Source organism: Lutjanus erythropterus, chromosome 18 (genome assembly GCF_056507025.1).
Source record: "Lutjanus erythropterus isolate fLutEry1 chromosome 18, fLutEry1.hap2, whole genome shotgun sequence".
In the NCBI taxonomy this organism is placed as follows: domain Eukaryota; kingdom Metazoa; phylum Chordata; class Actinopteri; order Lutjaniformes; family Lutjanidae; genus Lutjanus; species Lutjanus erythropterus.
In genome coordinates, this window is record NC_139334.1 from 24347050 (window position 1) to 24365431 (window position 18382).

Here is an 18382-nt window from a genome sequence, read left to right on the forward strand (position 1 = left end):
GTTACAAAAATACTGATTCCACTTGTATCCACTCAGATTATAAGTTTTTCTTTTTCAACCTAAAACACAAATAGAAAACTTCAGTTTGCTTGCGTAACCCAGGTTCTCTGAGTAGCACGAGTGAGTGTCTCACTTTGGGATGCCCTCGGCGTGACCTCATCAGAAGCTCCTATTTCATTCCACCAGCCAGGATTGGCTGGAACTCTACGCGTCAGTGTCAGAGAGGGGAGAGACCCTCCCCCATAAAAGGGCTTGACACTACGCTACTCGTCATTCAAAAACCTCCTCTCACTATGAGCAGAAGTTCCAAACTTTCCTCTTGAGCTGACCAACTTTCCAACACCTAGTTTAACTGTCCATCAACATGAGCAAAACCTCAGTCAACGGACGCTTTGTTCACGCTAGTTCACACTAGCCTGTCACCAAACAGTAGTCTGAGCTGCTAACTGCAAGAGTAGCAATACTTTCGATGGTTAGCCAAACCGAGTGCCAACACACAGAGGTGGTAAAGCTGATCAGCTAATGCAACAGCATTTTTAGGATATAGTTTTAAGAAATTGAAATTAAGAAAATTTTAGTGTTGGTGCAAAAATTTGTCCAAAATGGACAGGGTTCGTCCTCTGAGGAGCATGAATGTGCTCAGTAAATTTAAATGTTTGATTCTGGCCTCATCAAGGGGACAACAACATCATTACAATCCCCCATCTGGGAACTATACAAAAAACACAACAACAGTTGTTATAACAGTTGTTTGATTGATGGCCTTGCAGACTAATTTGTAAATATGAATTAGTCTGGAACCTCTCAGCTAATTTTTGGTTTCTGCTATCAACACATGCAGGCAAAAATGCCTCTGGAGAGGCCTAGAACTAGTCAGAGCAACGAAACGTGACCTACAGCAATCAAAGCCGTGACACGTGTGATGGAGCAGAGCTTGGTCCGTCTCCATGCAGGGCACAAAATGGCGACCACCTGTTCACAATTTTTCTTGTATTCCAGCTAAAAAGTACATTAAATTATGTTTCTGAAAACATTTTAGGCGAGAAATCGGCCAAGCAGTAACAGACTCCTCATCCATATTTGATCAACGCTGCCTTGTTTGACAGTATGAGGACTTTCAGGAGTCTGAGGCGCTGCACTGGACGGGCTTGCTGACTGCACGCAACTAGATAAACTTATTACCAGTCAGAGAAGCAAAACCTGTGACATGACTTTTCAGATCTGGACCAGTAACAGTCATCATCAAGAACCCGTCCTGTATTAAGTATATGGTTGTGAGATGCAAGGCTGGTGGGCTTCTGTCTGAATGGAGGGGGGGCAGATAAATCCACTAGAGCAAATGAAAACATCAGCTCTCCAGATTCGTCTGATTTCCAGGCTATATCATAGGAGGACTGGCCAGCCAAGATTGGCATCTTTGGGTCTGGCAATTAGTTGAACAAAGATCAGGATATAAACAAATCAGGGAGAGACATTTGAGTGTTAAGATATTTTAGTTCTAAGATTCAGACCAGCTGCCATTTGACTGCGGTTTGGCTCCTCTGGTGTTAATGGATTTTTAAATGGCCATCAAGCAAGATGGTGCAAATCAATAACAAGACCTTTAGTATTTTGTATATTCAGTGTCATAAACCCTTTACCTTGGCAGTGTTAGCGGCATGTCCTAACTGTTAAACTATGCAGTTCCACAATATTTCCTGATATCTCTTTCCAATGAGTCATGTCGTTCCTCTCTTTAGCTCAGATAAATGTCTCTGTTGTAAGGAGCCGAGCTACAGTAGTGCTGATGAATCGGCTTTGCAATTACCAGGCTCCAGAGCAGCGAATGGTTCTCTCCCTCCTCTCCTCGCAGTCACTGAGGACACTGTCTGTGCCATTAACAACACAAAGCTCCCCGGCCTCTCCCTGGACACCTTGGCCCCACTTGTGATAAAGAGCTGAAAGCAGATCCCGTCTAGCGGTGAATCGCCTCGCCTCACCAGGGACCGGCCAATAAAGACACTTGGCTCAAGAGCTGGGAATCATGGTATACCTGTACATGGTGGCAACGAGGGGAAAAAAAAGGACTTGGATACGCAGGCCTGAGTTTACTGTCAGTAAAGTCGTCATTCAGTAACAGGTAGTGATGGTGAGCAAATCAATGCTTATCTAACTGTCACCCTCCTCTCTGTGGACCTCTGTTACCTTTAACACGGCACAGTGTGTCGAGCTGATGTCACAGTAATTAAAACACAAGTGGTGTGGAGTAATTGCTGTTGGCTCTGAGAGGACAGGGCTCTGGGCTCTCTAATGGTCCTGCAGCCTCGGTGCCAGGCCTGCCTCATAATGCCCTCCTTTCATTCCTGCCTAATGACGGACACAGCCAGGACAAACAGGAGAGGAAGAGACGAGAGAGAGCAGGAAAGGAGACGAGAAAGGAAGAGAGGAGTCAGCAGACGGGGCACAGAAAGCATGTGTGCACCTCTGACTGTTTGTGTCGACTCAAACCTCACCTGCAGGAAGTTTAAAATAGCTTTCGACAGGTGAAAGCAGCCATTCCTTCAGTAACAAGGTGGCAATATTCCTTCATAATCATCGATACTTAATGACACCAGATTTATATTTATATGATCATAAACCTATAATATAAAGGATTATATTATTACTAACAGCATGAAACAACTCTTTAGTGTAAAATTATATTTTTTTCTTTAAGCAAAGTAGAAATAATTATTTTCACAGTTTGCCTACAAAACTCAAGCTGAATACCTCCTGAACACCTAAAAATTAATATTTTGATCTGAAAAAAACATATTTCAAAGAACAAAATATCTCCACTGGATCCTGTATGCTCATGCTGCTGTCACCCCGTCTACCCTTAAACCTCTGGATGCCAAGACAACTTACCGCACCCTTATTTGAAAAGGTTAGATGTTCATCAGTGACATCTAGAAGGCATCAGCATACCTGTGTTTCATTTATAGGGCCTTGCTATCTAGGTTGCTGACTCTGAGATATTTAGCAGTCTTAGTTGAGTTCAAAGTGAACAGCCGTGATACCAGATCACAGGATAGGTTGGCTTTAAAAGTTCCTCATATCGACTTTAAACTGGGGAAGACTGGTTTTCAGAACTATGCACTTCACTGCTGGAACTAACTGGAACAGCTTGAAGAGACACTCAATCCTCTGACGAGCCTTATCCACCAACATGGAACGAGCATTTCACGCACCAGACCTGGAACCTTACGGGGCATTTCCACCAAAAGTCGGAACCTGAAAAGTCTGTTACGACTGGAACCAAAAAATTTCATTTTTTCCTTCCTTCTTCTCTTGATGACAGATCCTTCTTACAATCGCTCCACTGAAAACTGTCAGAAACACAGACTGGTTTGCCAGATAGCACCAAGGGTCCAAGAATCTTGAACGGAACTGGTTCAAAAACCAAAGCTTATTTTTTTGGACGAGGGCCTTGAGGGAGTATTTAGTTCTACATTCTGATATTTTTAATAACACAGGGTCCAAAATTAACTTTTGGTTTCTCTGCAAGTGGCTAAAATATTTTTCACCCAGCCACACAACTGCTTTACATACAATGTCATTAAAAACTCCCCTCACACCTTTATCTGAAGTGCTCTTCAGTTTTCCTTTTAGGTAGATCTCCTCTGTGCCACATACGTCCTGACTTTTTGCGGTTGGCACCAAATTCTCCTCTGTTACCAACAGTGCTGGTAATCGAGCCCGGTATCTAACGTTAACTAGATAAAGTAAATGTAACTGTGACTGCTGAGAGCACAGGTCAGTGAAAGAATTGCAATTTATGCAAACCAAATGTAAAACTTTATTTAATTCACTTTATTTTATCCACCAATGCAGACTTTTACTTATATTTGGTGAGTGATGGGTGCTAATTGTGGACCCTTCTTATGATTGTTTTGATTGTTTGTGTGTGATGACTGCCTCATGTGTAACTGAATTGTCCTGATGTGTTGTGATGTATAGCATGTGCATTTTTTCAAAGAGATGTTGATCTAAATATACTTTCACAAATAAATAAAGCTAAACTAACTTTGTGAAAGCCCATTTTTGACGCAGTTTAATTGTGGGTTCACACCAGCCTTGTTTAGTCCAGTTGAACTAAACCTTAGAGCATTTACCCCTGAGTGTGGTTTGTTCGGGTTGATGTGATCACAGGATTCGAACTTTGGTGCAGATCAAACAACTGATCTCTGGTCCGCCCAAAGATGTGGTCTGTGACCACCGCCAAATGAACACTGGAGTGTGTATCATTGCCTTGGTTAAAAAATGTTTTCTCTTCCTGTTTTGGTGACTGGTGATTTTGTGGGACGTTTGCATTAACGGACAGTGACGGTGCTCCATGATGTACAATATCCCAGGTAGAAATTTGGAGGATTTGTTATGTTTTTATCCCCTGACTGTTTGACCAATAATCAAACATTTCCACCACAACTTGTGTTTGCAGGTTTCTAGACTGTTTGAGTTTTGCCTTTGTAAATTCAAACTGGACTTGTTAGAAAATTGAAACCTGGTAATATCTTTAGTTTGATTTAGTAACAAGACCTTTAGGTGTGAAACACCCAAAAAATAACCAACATTTCTGTCATCTACCATCAAACAGATCCAGTTACTACACAGACAGCAGTCCATTACTGTCTGTCATTCAACCTTTATATAAAATAATGACTTTTTATCATTGTCAGTTTGACTATGTGTGAAATTGTGCATGCTGTGACTCTAGTGCATGGCAGCATGTGCTGTATGTTTATGAGAAATACACAACCACTCATGCTCAACAACAGTGCAAACTAAAACTGCTATAATCACACACAATAGACCCTCAAATATCTTATAATTGTGTGCCCATGTTTGGTGTACTTTGGTGCGTGCAAGAATTCATACATGCTAACCCGCATGTGTTTGTACTTATTCAAACCCTGTTTACGTCTTTGTAAATGAAAATAAGATTTTCGAAAAGAACATCATGAACTCTGCTGCCAAAGCCTACTGCAACAAGTTTAACAGTGAAATGTTTTTTTGTATTTTGTCCATTTTAGTGAACGAGACATAATGCTGAGGCCGTCTGAAGGAGCAGACCTGCGGCTCATCAGCGGCCCGACTGTGAGAAGGGTTTACGGAGAAAATCGCTGCCCTGGGCTTCTGTTTCATATCTCATCTATAATGAGGTTTCCAGTCTCTTCAGACGATGGATGCCACCCTCTCCAGCACTTCAAAACTCACACAAGGTATTCAGATGTTTTCCTTTGCTGCTGCCAACGTGTCAAGTGAGCGCGGAGCCTCATACAGATGTGCTCCACTCTGCCCCACATGCTCACAATCCTCCACCAAAAAGCACGTACTGTAAACTGTAAATATGTCCGACAACACTCCTGTGATGGCCCAAAACTGCGACAGAGCATGATAAGATTTAAAACCTGGCAAAGGCAGCTTGACTTAAAGGGATCCAGGCCATTGAGGATCAGCTAGGCATACCTGAACACAATGACCGTCTATCTTAGTCAAGGCAGAACGCTGCCACATGTTCTCACAGACTCCTGCAGGCTTTCTCTGTCTGTCTCTCTCTTTTTAAATACCTCATTCTCTCGGCAATCATCACTAGCCCAGAGTGCCTGAGTGGCAGCAGAAGGAGCCATATAAAGCTGTCAGGCCTTTTACCTCCAGCTCTTAAGCATGAAGGTGAGAGGTTCGGTGACCACAGCAAAATACACCCGACCGAGCCTCCTTTCTCTGCTCTTCCAGAACCGGGGGCTGTTTATCCTGGCAGCTGTGCCCAGGGTCCGAGAGGCCTGACGTTATGCCCGCTCCGAGCCACTGTTCTCCAGGCGCGGTGAGGCAGCGCCAGGGTAAACACATGACCTCAGCGCTATGTGGCACTGAACTGGTCCAGTGGCTGGAGTCAACGGCACCAGTGAGACCAATAATCACTCAATAGGGAATCCTGACCGATCGAACTGCGAGATCAAGAGGAGAAAGGAAGACTAAAAGATAGAAAGACAGTCAGTAAATCATTCCTTTATAACATTTGTTGGCTCTTGTTAATTTCAGACTTCTCAAGCCAATTTATTGTTGTCAAAGTCAAAGAAGGAACAAGTTGAGGGCTTAATTGACCAAAAATTACTAATTGATTAAATGTTTCAGGAATTTTTCAAGCAAAAAAGGCAATGATTCTCTGATTTTAGCTTTTCAAATGTGAGGATTTTTCTCACTCTCAACCTGTCAAATAGGGCAGCTTGGTCAGTTCCCCCCAATGCCTCAAACTATGATGCCGCCGTAGTGTATTTTCCCCCTCTTAAGGGCAAGAAAGTCTATGTATGGAGGCGGTGAGGAGGATGGATGGGTCAAACAAACTCAGGACTTTCACCAAGGAGACCAGTTCAATGGGTCAAAAGTCAGCAATGACTTCTTTTACAAACGTTGTATATGATCTTATGTTGGCAACGTATTAATTTAACCCAAATGATATGATAGCAAATTTAATATCTTGGATTTTTGGACTGCTGGTCTGATAAAATAAGACATTTATAGATGACACCTTGTGCTCTATCAATGGAGAAAATAATAAACAGATTAATCAATGAAATGAGAATAAGTGTTAAACCTACTGAAGTCATCTTAATAGTTGTTTGATTCTTTTTAAACCTGTAAATCTTTTCTATCTTTATGATCATAACATATGATAAGATGCCACTCACTGGAGACAAAATCCCTCTTTAAAATACCAACACAACAGATGACAGTACTCCGTCTCAGCCATGGACATACACACACACACACACACACACGCTACATAACTGCACATCCATACAAACACCCAAGGACGCACACCTCAAACATAAGTGTTTCAAATCACATAAATCTAATGCTGCTGGGTCAATTACTGCATCTACTCCAAACCAATGCATTTCACAAATGATGCATGTTAATGGGTTATACACTGAGCCAGCTACAGCACTCAAAGCCAGAGGCAGCCGGAGTTAGTGAAAGCGTATTAGTTTGCCTTACTGAACAATTTTGTCCCTTGCCTTGTCCCTTGGCTGCCACTTGTTGTTGAGCTACCTGCAAAGAGACAGATGAAATATTAAATGTGATGTAGATGTCTTGTTGTCACTGCAGCTCAAAAGATACCATGAAAGAAAACAAGTATAATGCACTTTAAATATAGTATAATGTTTATTCTTCTGACTACTTAAAACTTCATTTCACCATTTCTTCTTCTTCTCCTGGCTGTATGACAGTGGGATTATATCTGGCAGCAGCCTCTCGCAGTAAGCTGCTTTGACAGTTGCTAATGATCCCTATTAGGACCAGTCTGTACACTCATGATGAGTAGTTTTAGTTTTCCGGCCCAGACAGCCTCCAGGATCGACTAATACGTTAGTCCCGTCTAAATACTCATCAGTGAATGTTAAGTGGAGCAGTGCACCTCATTTAGACTGCCAGCACATCTGTTTGTCACATGCATCACGGTTACTTCATCCCTTCCTCCAAACAACTGACTGACTTGACCTCGTAAACTGTGACATGATGAATGTATTAGTAATAATCTAATGTGGGAATAAATGTAAATGGTTCTCTGTCATGTACTTCACATTTTTGTCCTTTTAAAAACACATGAAGTTGGTCATTTTAACACAACTAAGTGCCTCTTTCATTCGTAAAAATCCTCAGTTTGATATACTGGTAACACTCTCTATGATGCCCATGTGTGCAAGGCATTATAATGCATTATAGACATACTTATAATGCTTTATACTGTGGTTATAGAACTTCATAATTATAAAAGCCCAATAAATATTCATAATGTTAAACTGAATGATTTTCATTTAAATTTCACTAATGTAATATTTCCTCCCAAAACAGTTGTAGTACAACAATCCACGTTATCATAGTGATTATAATGCATTATAAAATGGTTATAATGTATTACAGTTATGACAATTATAATACATTATGATCCTTCCCTGCAAACCTGACCTTATAAGTCTTCATAATGTGTAATGATTATTGTTACAAAGCATTATGAATACTTGAGTGCCCATAGCTATAATTATGCATTATTATAAGCACAGTTTAAGTATTAGTATTAGAATTAGTGGTAGCATTATAAGTACATTTATAATGCATTATAATGCATTGCAGACATGGATGTCATAGAAAGTGTTGCCAATATTTCAATAAGACATTTAATCAGTTTTGTTGTTGTTGAAGTAGCTGTTAAACTGAAGATGAGTTCTTCATCTCTAACTAGTTCTTGAAGAAGACAACACTCTATAAACACAGTTTCCCTGCTGGCCTGGGGTTCATTCCAGCGCAGTGACCCTGCTTTACAACCCCACCACTCTCATCCGCCACCCTTTTGTTTCGTCCCGCTCAGTTTTTTTTTTCCCAGCTTCCCTTTCCTTCTTACCCTCCTTGCTGACGCCAAGACAGCCTTTAAGCTCCTGCAGGGAAATGGCCCTGTCCTTATTCAGGTCACAGTAGTCGGTGAACTTGCGGGCGCATTTCTTGGGTTTGGCTTTCTTCTTCAGGTACCTCTTAAATGGCTTGAGTTCCTTCTTGTTGATGTCGTGGCTGCCGTTGTTATCCAGCTGGGCGAAGTACCAGTGCACCACCCTCTCCTCTAAAGTGTGACTGGGATCAGGCTCAACGAACCTGGTTAGGGTTAAAGGAACAGACAGGAGTGAAAACATGAATGTTTCATAAAGAGAATTAGCACAAAAAATCTTATTTACAGGTAAAAATACATTTTCAACGTCAGTCATAGCAGTACACACTAATTAACTAACACCAATAATCAATATGTAGAGCCAATATACATTTGAAGTAAAAAGAAAATCTTGGTGTCAGAATTTAGACTAACACTCCAACACAAAACATCAGTGACATGAGTTTAAGCCCACGTTTAATTAAAAAAGCTTTTCAACTTTATCTTAAAAGAAGAAAAAGTGCACGGAGCTCCCAACAGCATTTCTTATAGGTCACTAAAATATTTAATAAAATAAAAAAGAGCTCATTGTTTTATAAAATGATATGTTTCATAAAGTTAAAACGTACTGAAATGTCTTTAAGTACGTATGAAATTGCAACATCCTGTTCAGAAAAAATGTACATCTGGATACTTCAGGCAGTCTTGTTTTATGTCAGAAACTGAGCATTATTTTATTACAGCTTAGCTTGCAATAAAATCACTTTAAATCAATTTTCTGCTTTGCTTTGCAGAATGGAACAATCTTTTGAGGACAGCATGGGCAGCTTTAATCCAAAATACCTTTCAGTCCCATCAGAGTATACAGTTATGGCATTGATGGAAACACCAAACCCTGTCAGTGTCTGTGCCAAAATCTGTGCATTGTCAGAGATAAAGTATTAGCACTCAATTTATAAAACCAGAGGGAAGCGTTTTTTGATTAAAACCAGAAGAGGTGGAAGTCTTCCAATGAAGAATCGGCCACAAAGTGTCTTGCTCAGGTACTACATTCTTAAATGGGACAAAGTACTTACCTCCCACCACCAGAGGGGGCTGGTGAGTTTATGGCCTGCACCATGTCTGTGGTGAGAGCGTCTAACAAGCTTGTAATGAATTCCACTTTCTTCCCCTCTGGGCAGCCTGGCACAAATCAAAGACAAAAATACACCAAAATTACCCTCCACAACTAATTTGAGTCATTACGGTACAGTGAAGCTGAAGTGCCTCTAAAGCCTCCACACCAGTGAACCGGTGTGACAGAAAACGGCTGTTACACAGTAAAAGAAAGCATGCAAACCTTATCCAGAGCTTAATGACAAACCAGGTGTATCTATTAACTGGCTCACTTTCACGATTACTGGTGAATCATTATGAGTATGTTTTAAATGGAGGTGAAATACATAGTTTGGCTGTTTTGTAAGAGTTCTTCAAGCGGAGCTGCGGCACATGGCAAGAGGTGGAACAGAAGTGTGCAGTGATGAGAGAGTTTTTGTTGAGCAGTGCAGACCTGTTAACTTTTATGACACAATTCTGAACACCTTGGGTAGCTCTTTTTAATTGCCCAGATGTATGGTTTTAATAGCACGCTAAACCAGTGCAAATTTTTCCCTCCTAATTGTGTCTCTTAAAGGGAAACTTCAAACACAGCTGCATAGTAAAGTAATCTTCATTCTTTTTTTTTTTTTCAGTCTCCCTCTTTCGCTCAAGCTCTCTCAGTCGATCCCCTCCTCCCCTTCCTCTGAGTGCTTGTGTCCTGCTTGCTCGCCGCTCCGTTCTTGTCTTTTCATTCCTTTTGTGCCGGCTCAGTTCTGTGGGAGGTGGTCCGCTGCACCGCCAGGTGAATCCAATTAGCATTTCCATCGACACGACAAGCTCGGAGAAGCACTGCCGTGCTGCGCCTTAATCCAAGTGTTAAATTGCAGTGTTATGAAGCGCAAACCATTATGTTGTATGCTGCCTATGTGGCAAGGTGTCAGGGCACAGTGTGGTGCAGGACCTCTGGCAGCGTCGAACGGGCTCTGGGCCACTTGGATCTGATCTTGTTAATCTCAAGACTTAACACATTAAAGTAGCACCAAACAGGACCAGTTCTCTAAATACACACGTCTTATTTATTTATTTTTTTCCAGCCATATGATCATTTTGATTATTTTTGTATTTTAAAAATAAGTTCATATAACCTGCAGTAACCTCAGCAAAGATGGATGTTTTAATATTCCAGAGTTCTGACCTAAATCTAACTAACTGACTGATTGTTAGGGCATAGACAGAAAGATTTTGCAATTACTGGTTACAAACTTTTTACACCATTAAAACAAACAAACAATTTTCACCTGCGGCACATCTGTACAGGTCGCATATTCTTGTAACCTGTGAGTAGTTTCAGTCTCTCCATTTCACAAAATAAATATAGAGAAAAGTCACATTGATCACAGCAATTGGAAGTATTGCAATGCTGTTAGATTTGCTTACGTTCAAACTAAATTTTGGATTTTTCTACATAGATAGTAACAAATAAAGAGTAAAAACTCTGTCCAGATAAAGATTAGTTCATCAACATTAGCTCTTTTATCTGATCACAGAGCTCGTTTACTCAACATTAAATGCCTTATATGCCCTAAAACTGACAGACAGGCACAGAGAGCAGGTGGACAGTCCAGTTCTGTTCATACTACATTGGATGTCTGCAAATATGGATGTGTGGAACTCCAGGACACACAAAAGTCCACACAAACAAACTATAAGATGGTGAGCAGCAGATTTAGGCCTGCGTCTGTGGTGGTCGCAGGGAAATGTCCATGACTAAGTACACCCTCTAATGATAAAATCTTTTGTCACACAGAAAACATAATACAAGCTTTAGTGCTGTAAACATTGCCTCAGACCTTAGCTTCTTCATAGATGCAGAAAATGTCATTTTGGCTTCAGTGTGTGTCCACCACTGTGCAAAGTATAGTTTTAAGCATACAAAAAAAGTAATAAAATCTAAGACTTCAGATTTCAGTCCTTGTCTTTATAGTGTTGTTATGACAAGGGAGAGTCAAATGTAAACAGAATTCAGTACCTCAAGGTTAGATTAAAAGTACAGGTCCTGAATTGACTGAACTGAATTGAACAGATCCCAGCCTTTGGCCTCGGGGGAAGAGCTCTTATCTGCTCCTGACAGAGGTGGTATTGTGCCACTTTGTGTACAGTAAGATTGAACCTGTAGCTGCATGCTGTTAATAGACTGCCCTCTCAAGCATTCTTTTCTCCTCTTGCCTTGATGTGACGATCATGAAATACTGTGCTTTGTTGTGGCGGTTCAGAACATCCATCTACAGTACATAAAAATATCTCCACTCAGCACCCTGTGGTCTCCAACACCCCCAGCAGCCCCCCGCAGCCTCGCCACCGCACCCCGCAACACTCACACCTTCCATAAAACATGCCACACATCTGCTGCACAGTCAGGAGTCATGCTTGACTCTGTAAACTCACCAGATGGGGAATTAAATAAGAGTTACAATGCAACCTTAAATGATGGGGAAACAGAGGGGCAACAAAAGTAAGTGAGCAGTAACAAGGGCAGAGGAGTATGAGCCAAGGTTATGACCTCTGGTTTAGAGGAGAGTCTCTGATCTTTGCTGCTGAGGAATCCAACACCACAAAGTGTTTGATCATTTCTTAATCAAAACCCTCAGATAGCACGAAGGGGGAGAAATATATTTCCTGTAACTAGCGAAAATAGACCCTCCAATTCCCGAACGACAGTGCTCTTAATCGATTGTTCCCCAACCCCCCTACAGGGAGACAGATTTTCCAGTCAGCAACTGTAACTGAGCGCAGCAAGTGAAGCTTTTGGTTTCTCCACATGCTGAAGTGGTGTGCACAGGGTCGTACTTAGAGAGCTAGTCTGTATATAAGGAGTTTTGAGTGTGGTGTCTTTTCAAAACCAAAATTTCAAGCACGAATATGCAAGAAACGGTGACCTAGCATTACGTCTAGAACCAAGGTGATTTCATACTAGGAATGGCATGAGAACAAATGCTTCAGGACCAAGTCTGAAACCACGACGGTACTCATTTTTCTACAGTACTGTAGGTACCAGGCATGAAATTCTTCCTGACCTGATGGGGACAGTTTATATCTACTGCTGTTAAATGCCAAAGCAGGAAGAACAACACCAACTGGGCGAAAAAAAAGAGATGGCAACAAGTACAACTGCAGCAACAACTCCTCTTCAACACGTCAAAAAGAAAAACAACAGGCGGATTATTGAGGATTAATATTAAATTTGCACAACCCAGTATGCAAGGGATGCCATCAAACTCTTCAGACGAAAACAGGAAACACTTCAGCTTCGCTAAGTTCAAACACTTCGACTTAGCCAAGCACCTCAAAGACAGACATGAAGATGGTGACTGAGTTCATGTTAATTGTTAAATGTTCCAGTTACTTTTCTTTGAGGCAGCTGCAAATTTCTGGTATTGTGACATGTGGTTAGAGGTTACAAACCCCATTCACGACTAGCGTGTCCACTGTGTAGTATTTCACCATTGTGTGGAAACTTGGCCTGGATGGTATCAGCGTTTAGGGTAACATTTGTCCCGCTCTTCATAGGATTTGGGTAAATTTACACTCTAGCAACTCCAGTCGAACCCATTATCCGAGATAGTTTTAGGATTGCCAAACATGTTGGGTAGTTTGCATATTAAAAGCCATTTGTAACAATAAAAGTGACACACAGTTTGAACAAGTTTGTACAAGTATGTTAGCCCAGGAGGCAAACAAGGTTATGTCAGAATGAAATCAAACAGTCTGATCTTACATTTCTCTTAATCCAGGACTTTCTGTACACTACAAGAACATTGCTGCTGCTTCTTTGTTTCAATTTCTCCTACATGGATCATCAGCCAAGTCACACAGCTTAAGGAGATAACTAGCTACAGCTGAATCTGCCAGTAACAGAAAGTTGGCTTGAAATGAGAAGCCTGCGTTTGCCTACCTCTGTCTAAAATCAAGGACCTATTGCATAAATTTCAATAGTAAATCTGGACGGTTATTGTTGTAAACAACATATGCTGCCCGAGAGCGAAAGTCTTGACAGGCACAGCAACACTAACAAACAAGGGTAGGTCTTAGCAAACGTCAAAAATGTCTGACTACATTGTTTTTTCTTAGTCTTGTTGTTCTTAACATTTTTGAAATCGGGCTGGTGAATATTTACGCCTACTCAGTTAGTCATATATTTTGACAAAGGACAATGAATTGAATCCAGAGAGTTCAAAGAGAGAATTAAACTGCAGTAAAAGGTGAAGAAAACCTGTGAGGTCTCTGCCTTGGAAGGGGTCTTCTGTGTCTGAGACGCGTGATCGCGCAGCCCCGTCGCACTCCGGCGTCTGGTACCTGTTTGCACACAGCGAGGAGAAGACAACAGAGACATGGCTGCATGAGACAGAGACTGAAGAAGCTGAAGAAGGAAAGAATAAACCTGTCTGAGCAATGTGTGAAAAAACCTGAGATGCCAAAGGAGAAGCTAGTCCGTGATGACAAACTTGATCAGCCATAGGAAATAAAACGAAAATCAAACATACACTGAAACTGAAGACTCAACTTAACAGAAACGCCACAGAAGATTTTCCTGTTTTCCTTCCAGGCCTCAGAACAATCTGAGGTGGAGCTTAAAACCAGAAGTTGTTTTGATCATCTTTATGAAAACATGCACTCTCCCTAATCTCTTCACTGCATGCATTTGTGCACACTGACTTCTTAAAACTACAACCTATTGCCATTCGGCTTTAATCTGTGTGTTCACCATTGATCTGTAAAGAATTAATGACAGTGATTAACCTTTCTTTTTAAATAACACGTAATAAATAAATTTGATTTGACGTGCACAAAGCTTTGTTTCAGAGCCACAACAAACTGTTCGGCATTATGCGTGGCATGACTCGTTTTCTCCTGGCTATTGTATCAGTGGTTCTCGAATAGGATGGAAAATTGAGCATGTGTGTCTCATTTGCCTTTTCTTTTCTTTTTTTCAAAGTAAAAGCAAGTTGTCATTTCTTTTTTTTTCACAGTCTGCAGAGCCACTGATCCAAGATTGGATGTCTGATGCATGACTCTGCACACTACTGACCAGGGGAAAGAAATTGAAATGAGTGACATGAGGTCTAGTCCAAAATACATTAAATTCTTCTGTGAAGAAATAATCGCCACAAGGCTGTCATTCAATATCTCTGAAATGCAGAGGAGAATTTTGTCTGCAAGTTTTGCCACTATGCATGTGATTTATTTTAGGGTTTTGGGGGGCTGTCAGTCATAAATATGTTGGGATCTCTTTGTTTTTAAACTAAGTCTTCATTATCCTGTATTTAAATAGTAGCGAGGCAAAACACGACTGACCTTTGTAATTTGAAAATAAAGTCTGTGCCTCATCAAACATAAACCCTCTAATGGAGAGAGAATGATGATGCCCCTTCAAGGAACAAAAACAGCACATCTATTTAACTGTGCATGCTTACAGTTTTTCAAACATCCGATCTCTCTCCCTTTATCTAGCACTGTGTTTGAAATACTCGCATTCTAAACACAAATCACGAGGAGTTTTCAAACAACCAAAACATGAGCAATGAGCATCATTTGTTCAACATTTTTCTGTTGCCTCTGTGACATTCACCTCTTGCAAAAAATCCATTGTGCTCCTGCCATTTTCCTAAAAGCAGCATAAACAGCTGCGACTGCACTGAAAACAAACGTCATACCAAACACTGAGTGTTTATGGCCAGCTAAATGATATTCCCACCAGGGCTGGAAGCTAATTGTTTTGCCAACTGAACCAGCAGCAGCAGCTTGGATCCAGAATCCCTCAGGAAATATAAGGTCTCGCCAGTGAAAGTGGTTTTAAGCCATTGTCTCTAAGGATGACAGTGTTGGTCTGTTGCTTGGACACTTTTGTCCAGAGAGAACTATTTGATGGATTGTCATGAAATTGTACAGGAATCCAAGGTGCCCAGAAGGTGAATCCTAATGTCTTCAGTGATTGCATTACTAAATAGCACAAAACATTGAATCCTAAAGACAATGGAGATCCTAATACTTGTCCTCTGGTACCACCATGATCTGTGTCTCCCCCTCAGGATTAATTCTAAAAACTCTGGTGAGCCTAAAACATTTCATCTAGCACTGTCTCCAGATTAAAATTTCACTCAGTCAAACTTTGATTTATGACTGCATACCTGCAAAACTAATGACAATCCCATCAGCCTCAGTTGTACTTTGTAATTAGTGCTAAATTAATAACGTTAGGATGCTAACATGCTAAACTAAGATGATGAGACATTATACCTGAATAACATGTATGTTAGCATTGTTATTGTGAGCATGTTTGCATTCTGAAATTAGCATTTAGTTTTAGATTTTGCAGACTTTGCTCCCAAAGACACCTAAAAAAAGTTACTATATATACGTAATAACAGCATTTCTCATTAAAAGTATGCAGTCTTGCTTGTGCTTGCTGTGTGCTGGTGCCAACAAAACGCAACAAAAATAGGAAAAGGTCCTTTTCTAATAAGTGATTACCTGGTGGAGGTTCCAGGAATGGGCCGTCCCGTGTCTACCAGCACACACCAGCAGTAGCCTGTGGACTGGTGGCACTGGACCGGTTTGTAAAGGCCTCCGGGCCCACAGTCAGGGATGAAAATGGCCTCGCGAGGATTCTGCCGAGCCTCGTCTAGTGCGCTCTGTCGCTCCTGGTCACAAGAGGGAACTTTCTCTAAAACCATGAGAAACGCACTCAATACAGACACACCACAATCAAGAAACCAAAAAACAACAACAACAACAAAATCTGTCACATCTGTCAACCGGCTGCTGGTTGCAGTCTCTTTAGCATTTAGCCTTTTTTAAGGTCACTTTATAGACCAACTGTTGCACGTTTAGGGCTCTGTATTTTGGTCGCTAACTTGTATGAAGTATGTTTTGTTGTGCTGCTTTTTGAAGAGTTCCTCTACATTTAATCAGTATTGTAAAACAGGACCGTGATACAACAAGATGTCAGGCACTACACTGTTAAATAATGTTAAATGTAGGAGTGGGAATTTTTTTATTCTACTCACTATTTATGAGAAACACATCTATGATCTTTTTGAGCATGACAGTTCATTACTGGCCATGGAAAAACTGTAGAAAAATCTTTATTTGCTTTTTGAGCTTTAGTGGGTATTGTTCAGTTTCTCTAAATAATAATACAAAGATTACAGTAATAAACTACAACAGCAACTAATAAAACTGCATCTGCTGATGAATACTTGATGTGGTGAAACCTCTGAAAAATGCAGCTAAGTGGATTTTGGTTGAAGTTCTTTGTCAAATCAATTTGTGACTGGATCACCCAAAGTGGTTTTCACTAAAAATTTGTTTGGATTCCAAGGACTAGCTTTCAAAAAAATTTCCCCCAGGAGCCTGGCGTTGTTCCACAGATGCTACAATCCACCGCTTGTGCAGGGCAGACACAAACAAACCTCACCAAACTGTAATGATACAACAACATGTTTGATTGGTCCTACCTCAAGCAGTTGGACATCAACATGAATTAGTGCTGCCATAAAACCGTTACTAGTCCTTCCTCAAGTCGTATACCAAGGAGTCTGTCATACGTGTCATATAGTCAGAAACAGACGCTCGGCTCTTGAGAGATGCTCCTGCAACACCTTGTCCCACCACGCTGTATTTACATTCACATCCATTTAGTCAATTGCTCACTCTTAAGCAAAGTACAACAGAGCTTCATGCTAATCTGGTTACCATGGCGATGAAGTGTGCTTTTTACCACTCCCGATCCATTCTTCATTTTACATTCAAGTGCGCCATGAAGGATTAACCATAAGAGGGCTAACCGGAGGCCTTTCTCCTGGGCGGTGACGTGGTATTCTCACATTATGGAGCTGATTAGTTCCACAGCGGTGCTGGTAGTCTCAGCTCACACAGTTCCAGTAACCAAAGCATAATTAAGACAATACGGCACAGGCACTGCCGATTTCAAGAAAACAGGAAAGCAGCTCGTGAAGTTAGCTGTGGGACTTCTCCTCTTCAGCTGAATTTTGAATATATTCTCTACCCCACAACAGTGGTGGAAGAAGCGTTCATGTTCTTTATATGAATTTGCTAGAATCAATATTTCTGTATTAACACTGCATCTAACGACTACTTTCTCAAAACTTATTGGAGACCTAAACAGAGCTAAAAGGAGAATAAATGCATTCATCAGGTTTGCAGAAAACAACTCAAAATACATGCTAATGTTGCTCCATTTCTGCTTTCTGTGTAAATATGGGATTACTTGTGAGCAAATGCTTCATAACTTTACTTAAATGTTATATTTTTAGTTTTTATCTTTTAGCTCTCTCAAATGTTACATATATTATGCATATGCACATTTTGATTTGGCATAGGGTTTTTATGTCCAACCCTTCCAATTAATCTGGGGTTGGAACCAGCAATTATGAACAACAGTCTCGTGTGTCCCCAGTGGCTGTGAAGCAACCTGGGGCTCAGCGTCTTGCCCAAGGACGCTTCAAACCACCAACCCTGTAATCAGAAGAAATCTCGCTCTACCTCCTGAGCCACAGCCGTCCCTTGCACACTTTGGTCTCCACCTAGCAGTTACTGAAATCTGCGGTCCCACCTAACTAACTAACTTTCCAACCTAATGTCTCCCTAACTATTCCTGGATGTGGATAAGCAATCACCAAAGCAATGTACAAACTATGCCAGAAAAAAAGTAACACACACCCCATGAGCCCACTGCTAATGATTCATAGTTGATTTTGAAACTTTAAATCAGTGTTTTCCAAAGTGTCGATCATCAGGAAAAATGAGTCCAGCAGGATTTCATAAAGAATAGGATAGATTAAAGTA

General features: G+C 40.9%; 1 protein-coding gene and 1 long non-coding RNA gene across 7 annotated transcripts in view; one reads left to right on the forward strand and one right to left on the reverse strand.

Annotated features, from left to right (window-relative positions):
* The window catches only part of LOC146311111 (uncharacterized), a 93396-nt gene extending 87284 nt beyond the window's left edge, over positions 1–6112 (forward strand). The window contains exon 3 of the long non-coding RNA XR_014772283.1: positions 5052–6112. This is a non-coding gene — a long non-coding RNA (uncharacterized LOC146311111). The remainder of the gene's footprint in view (positions 1–5051) is intronic.
* Positions 1–18382, reverse strand: part of smoc1 (SPARC related modular calcium binding 1) — a 62345-nt gene that overhangs the window by 3316 nt on the left and 40647 nt on the right. For 5 of the 6 annotated variants that reach the window (XM_084742445.1, XM_084742444.1, XM_084742443.1 and 2 more), the window contains 5 exons: positions 16046–16238; positions 13788–13870; positions 9517–9622; positions 8423–8667; positions 7038–7071 (listed from right to left, as the gene is read on the reverse strand). In XM_084742445.1, the coding sequence (XP_084598571.1) occupies positions 7038–7071; positions 8423–8667; positions 9517–9622; positions 13788–13870; positions 16046–16238 (661 nt within the window). Of the gene's footprint in view, positions 1–7017; positions 7072–8422; positions 8668–9516; positions 9623–13787; positions 13871–16045; positions 16239–18382 lie in introns of all 6 variants that reach the window. The other variant, XM_084742441.1, reaches the window with a different exon arrangement.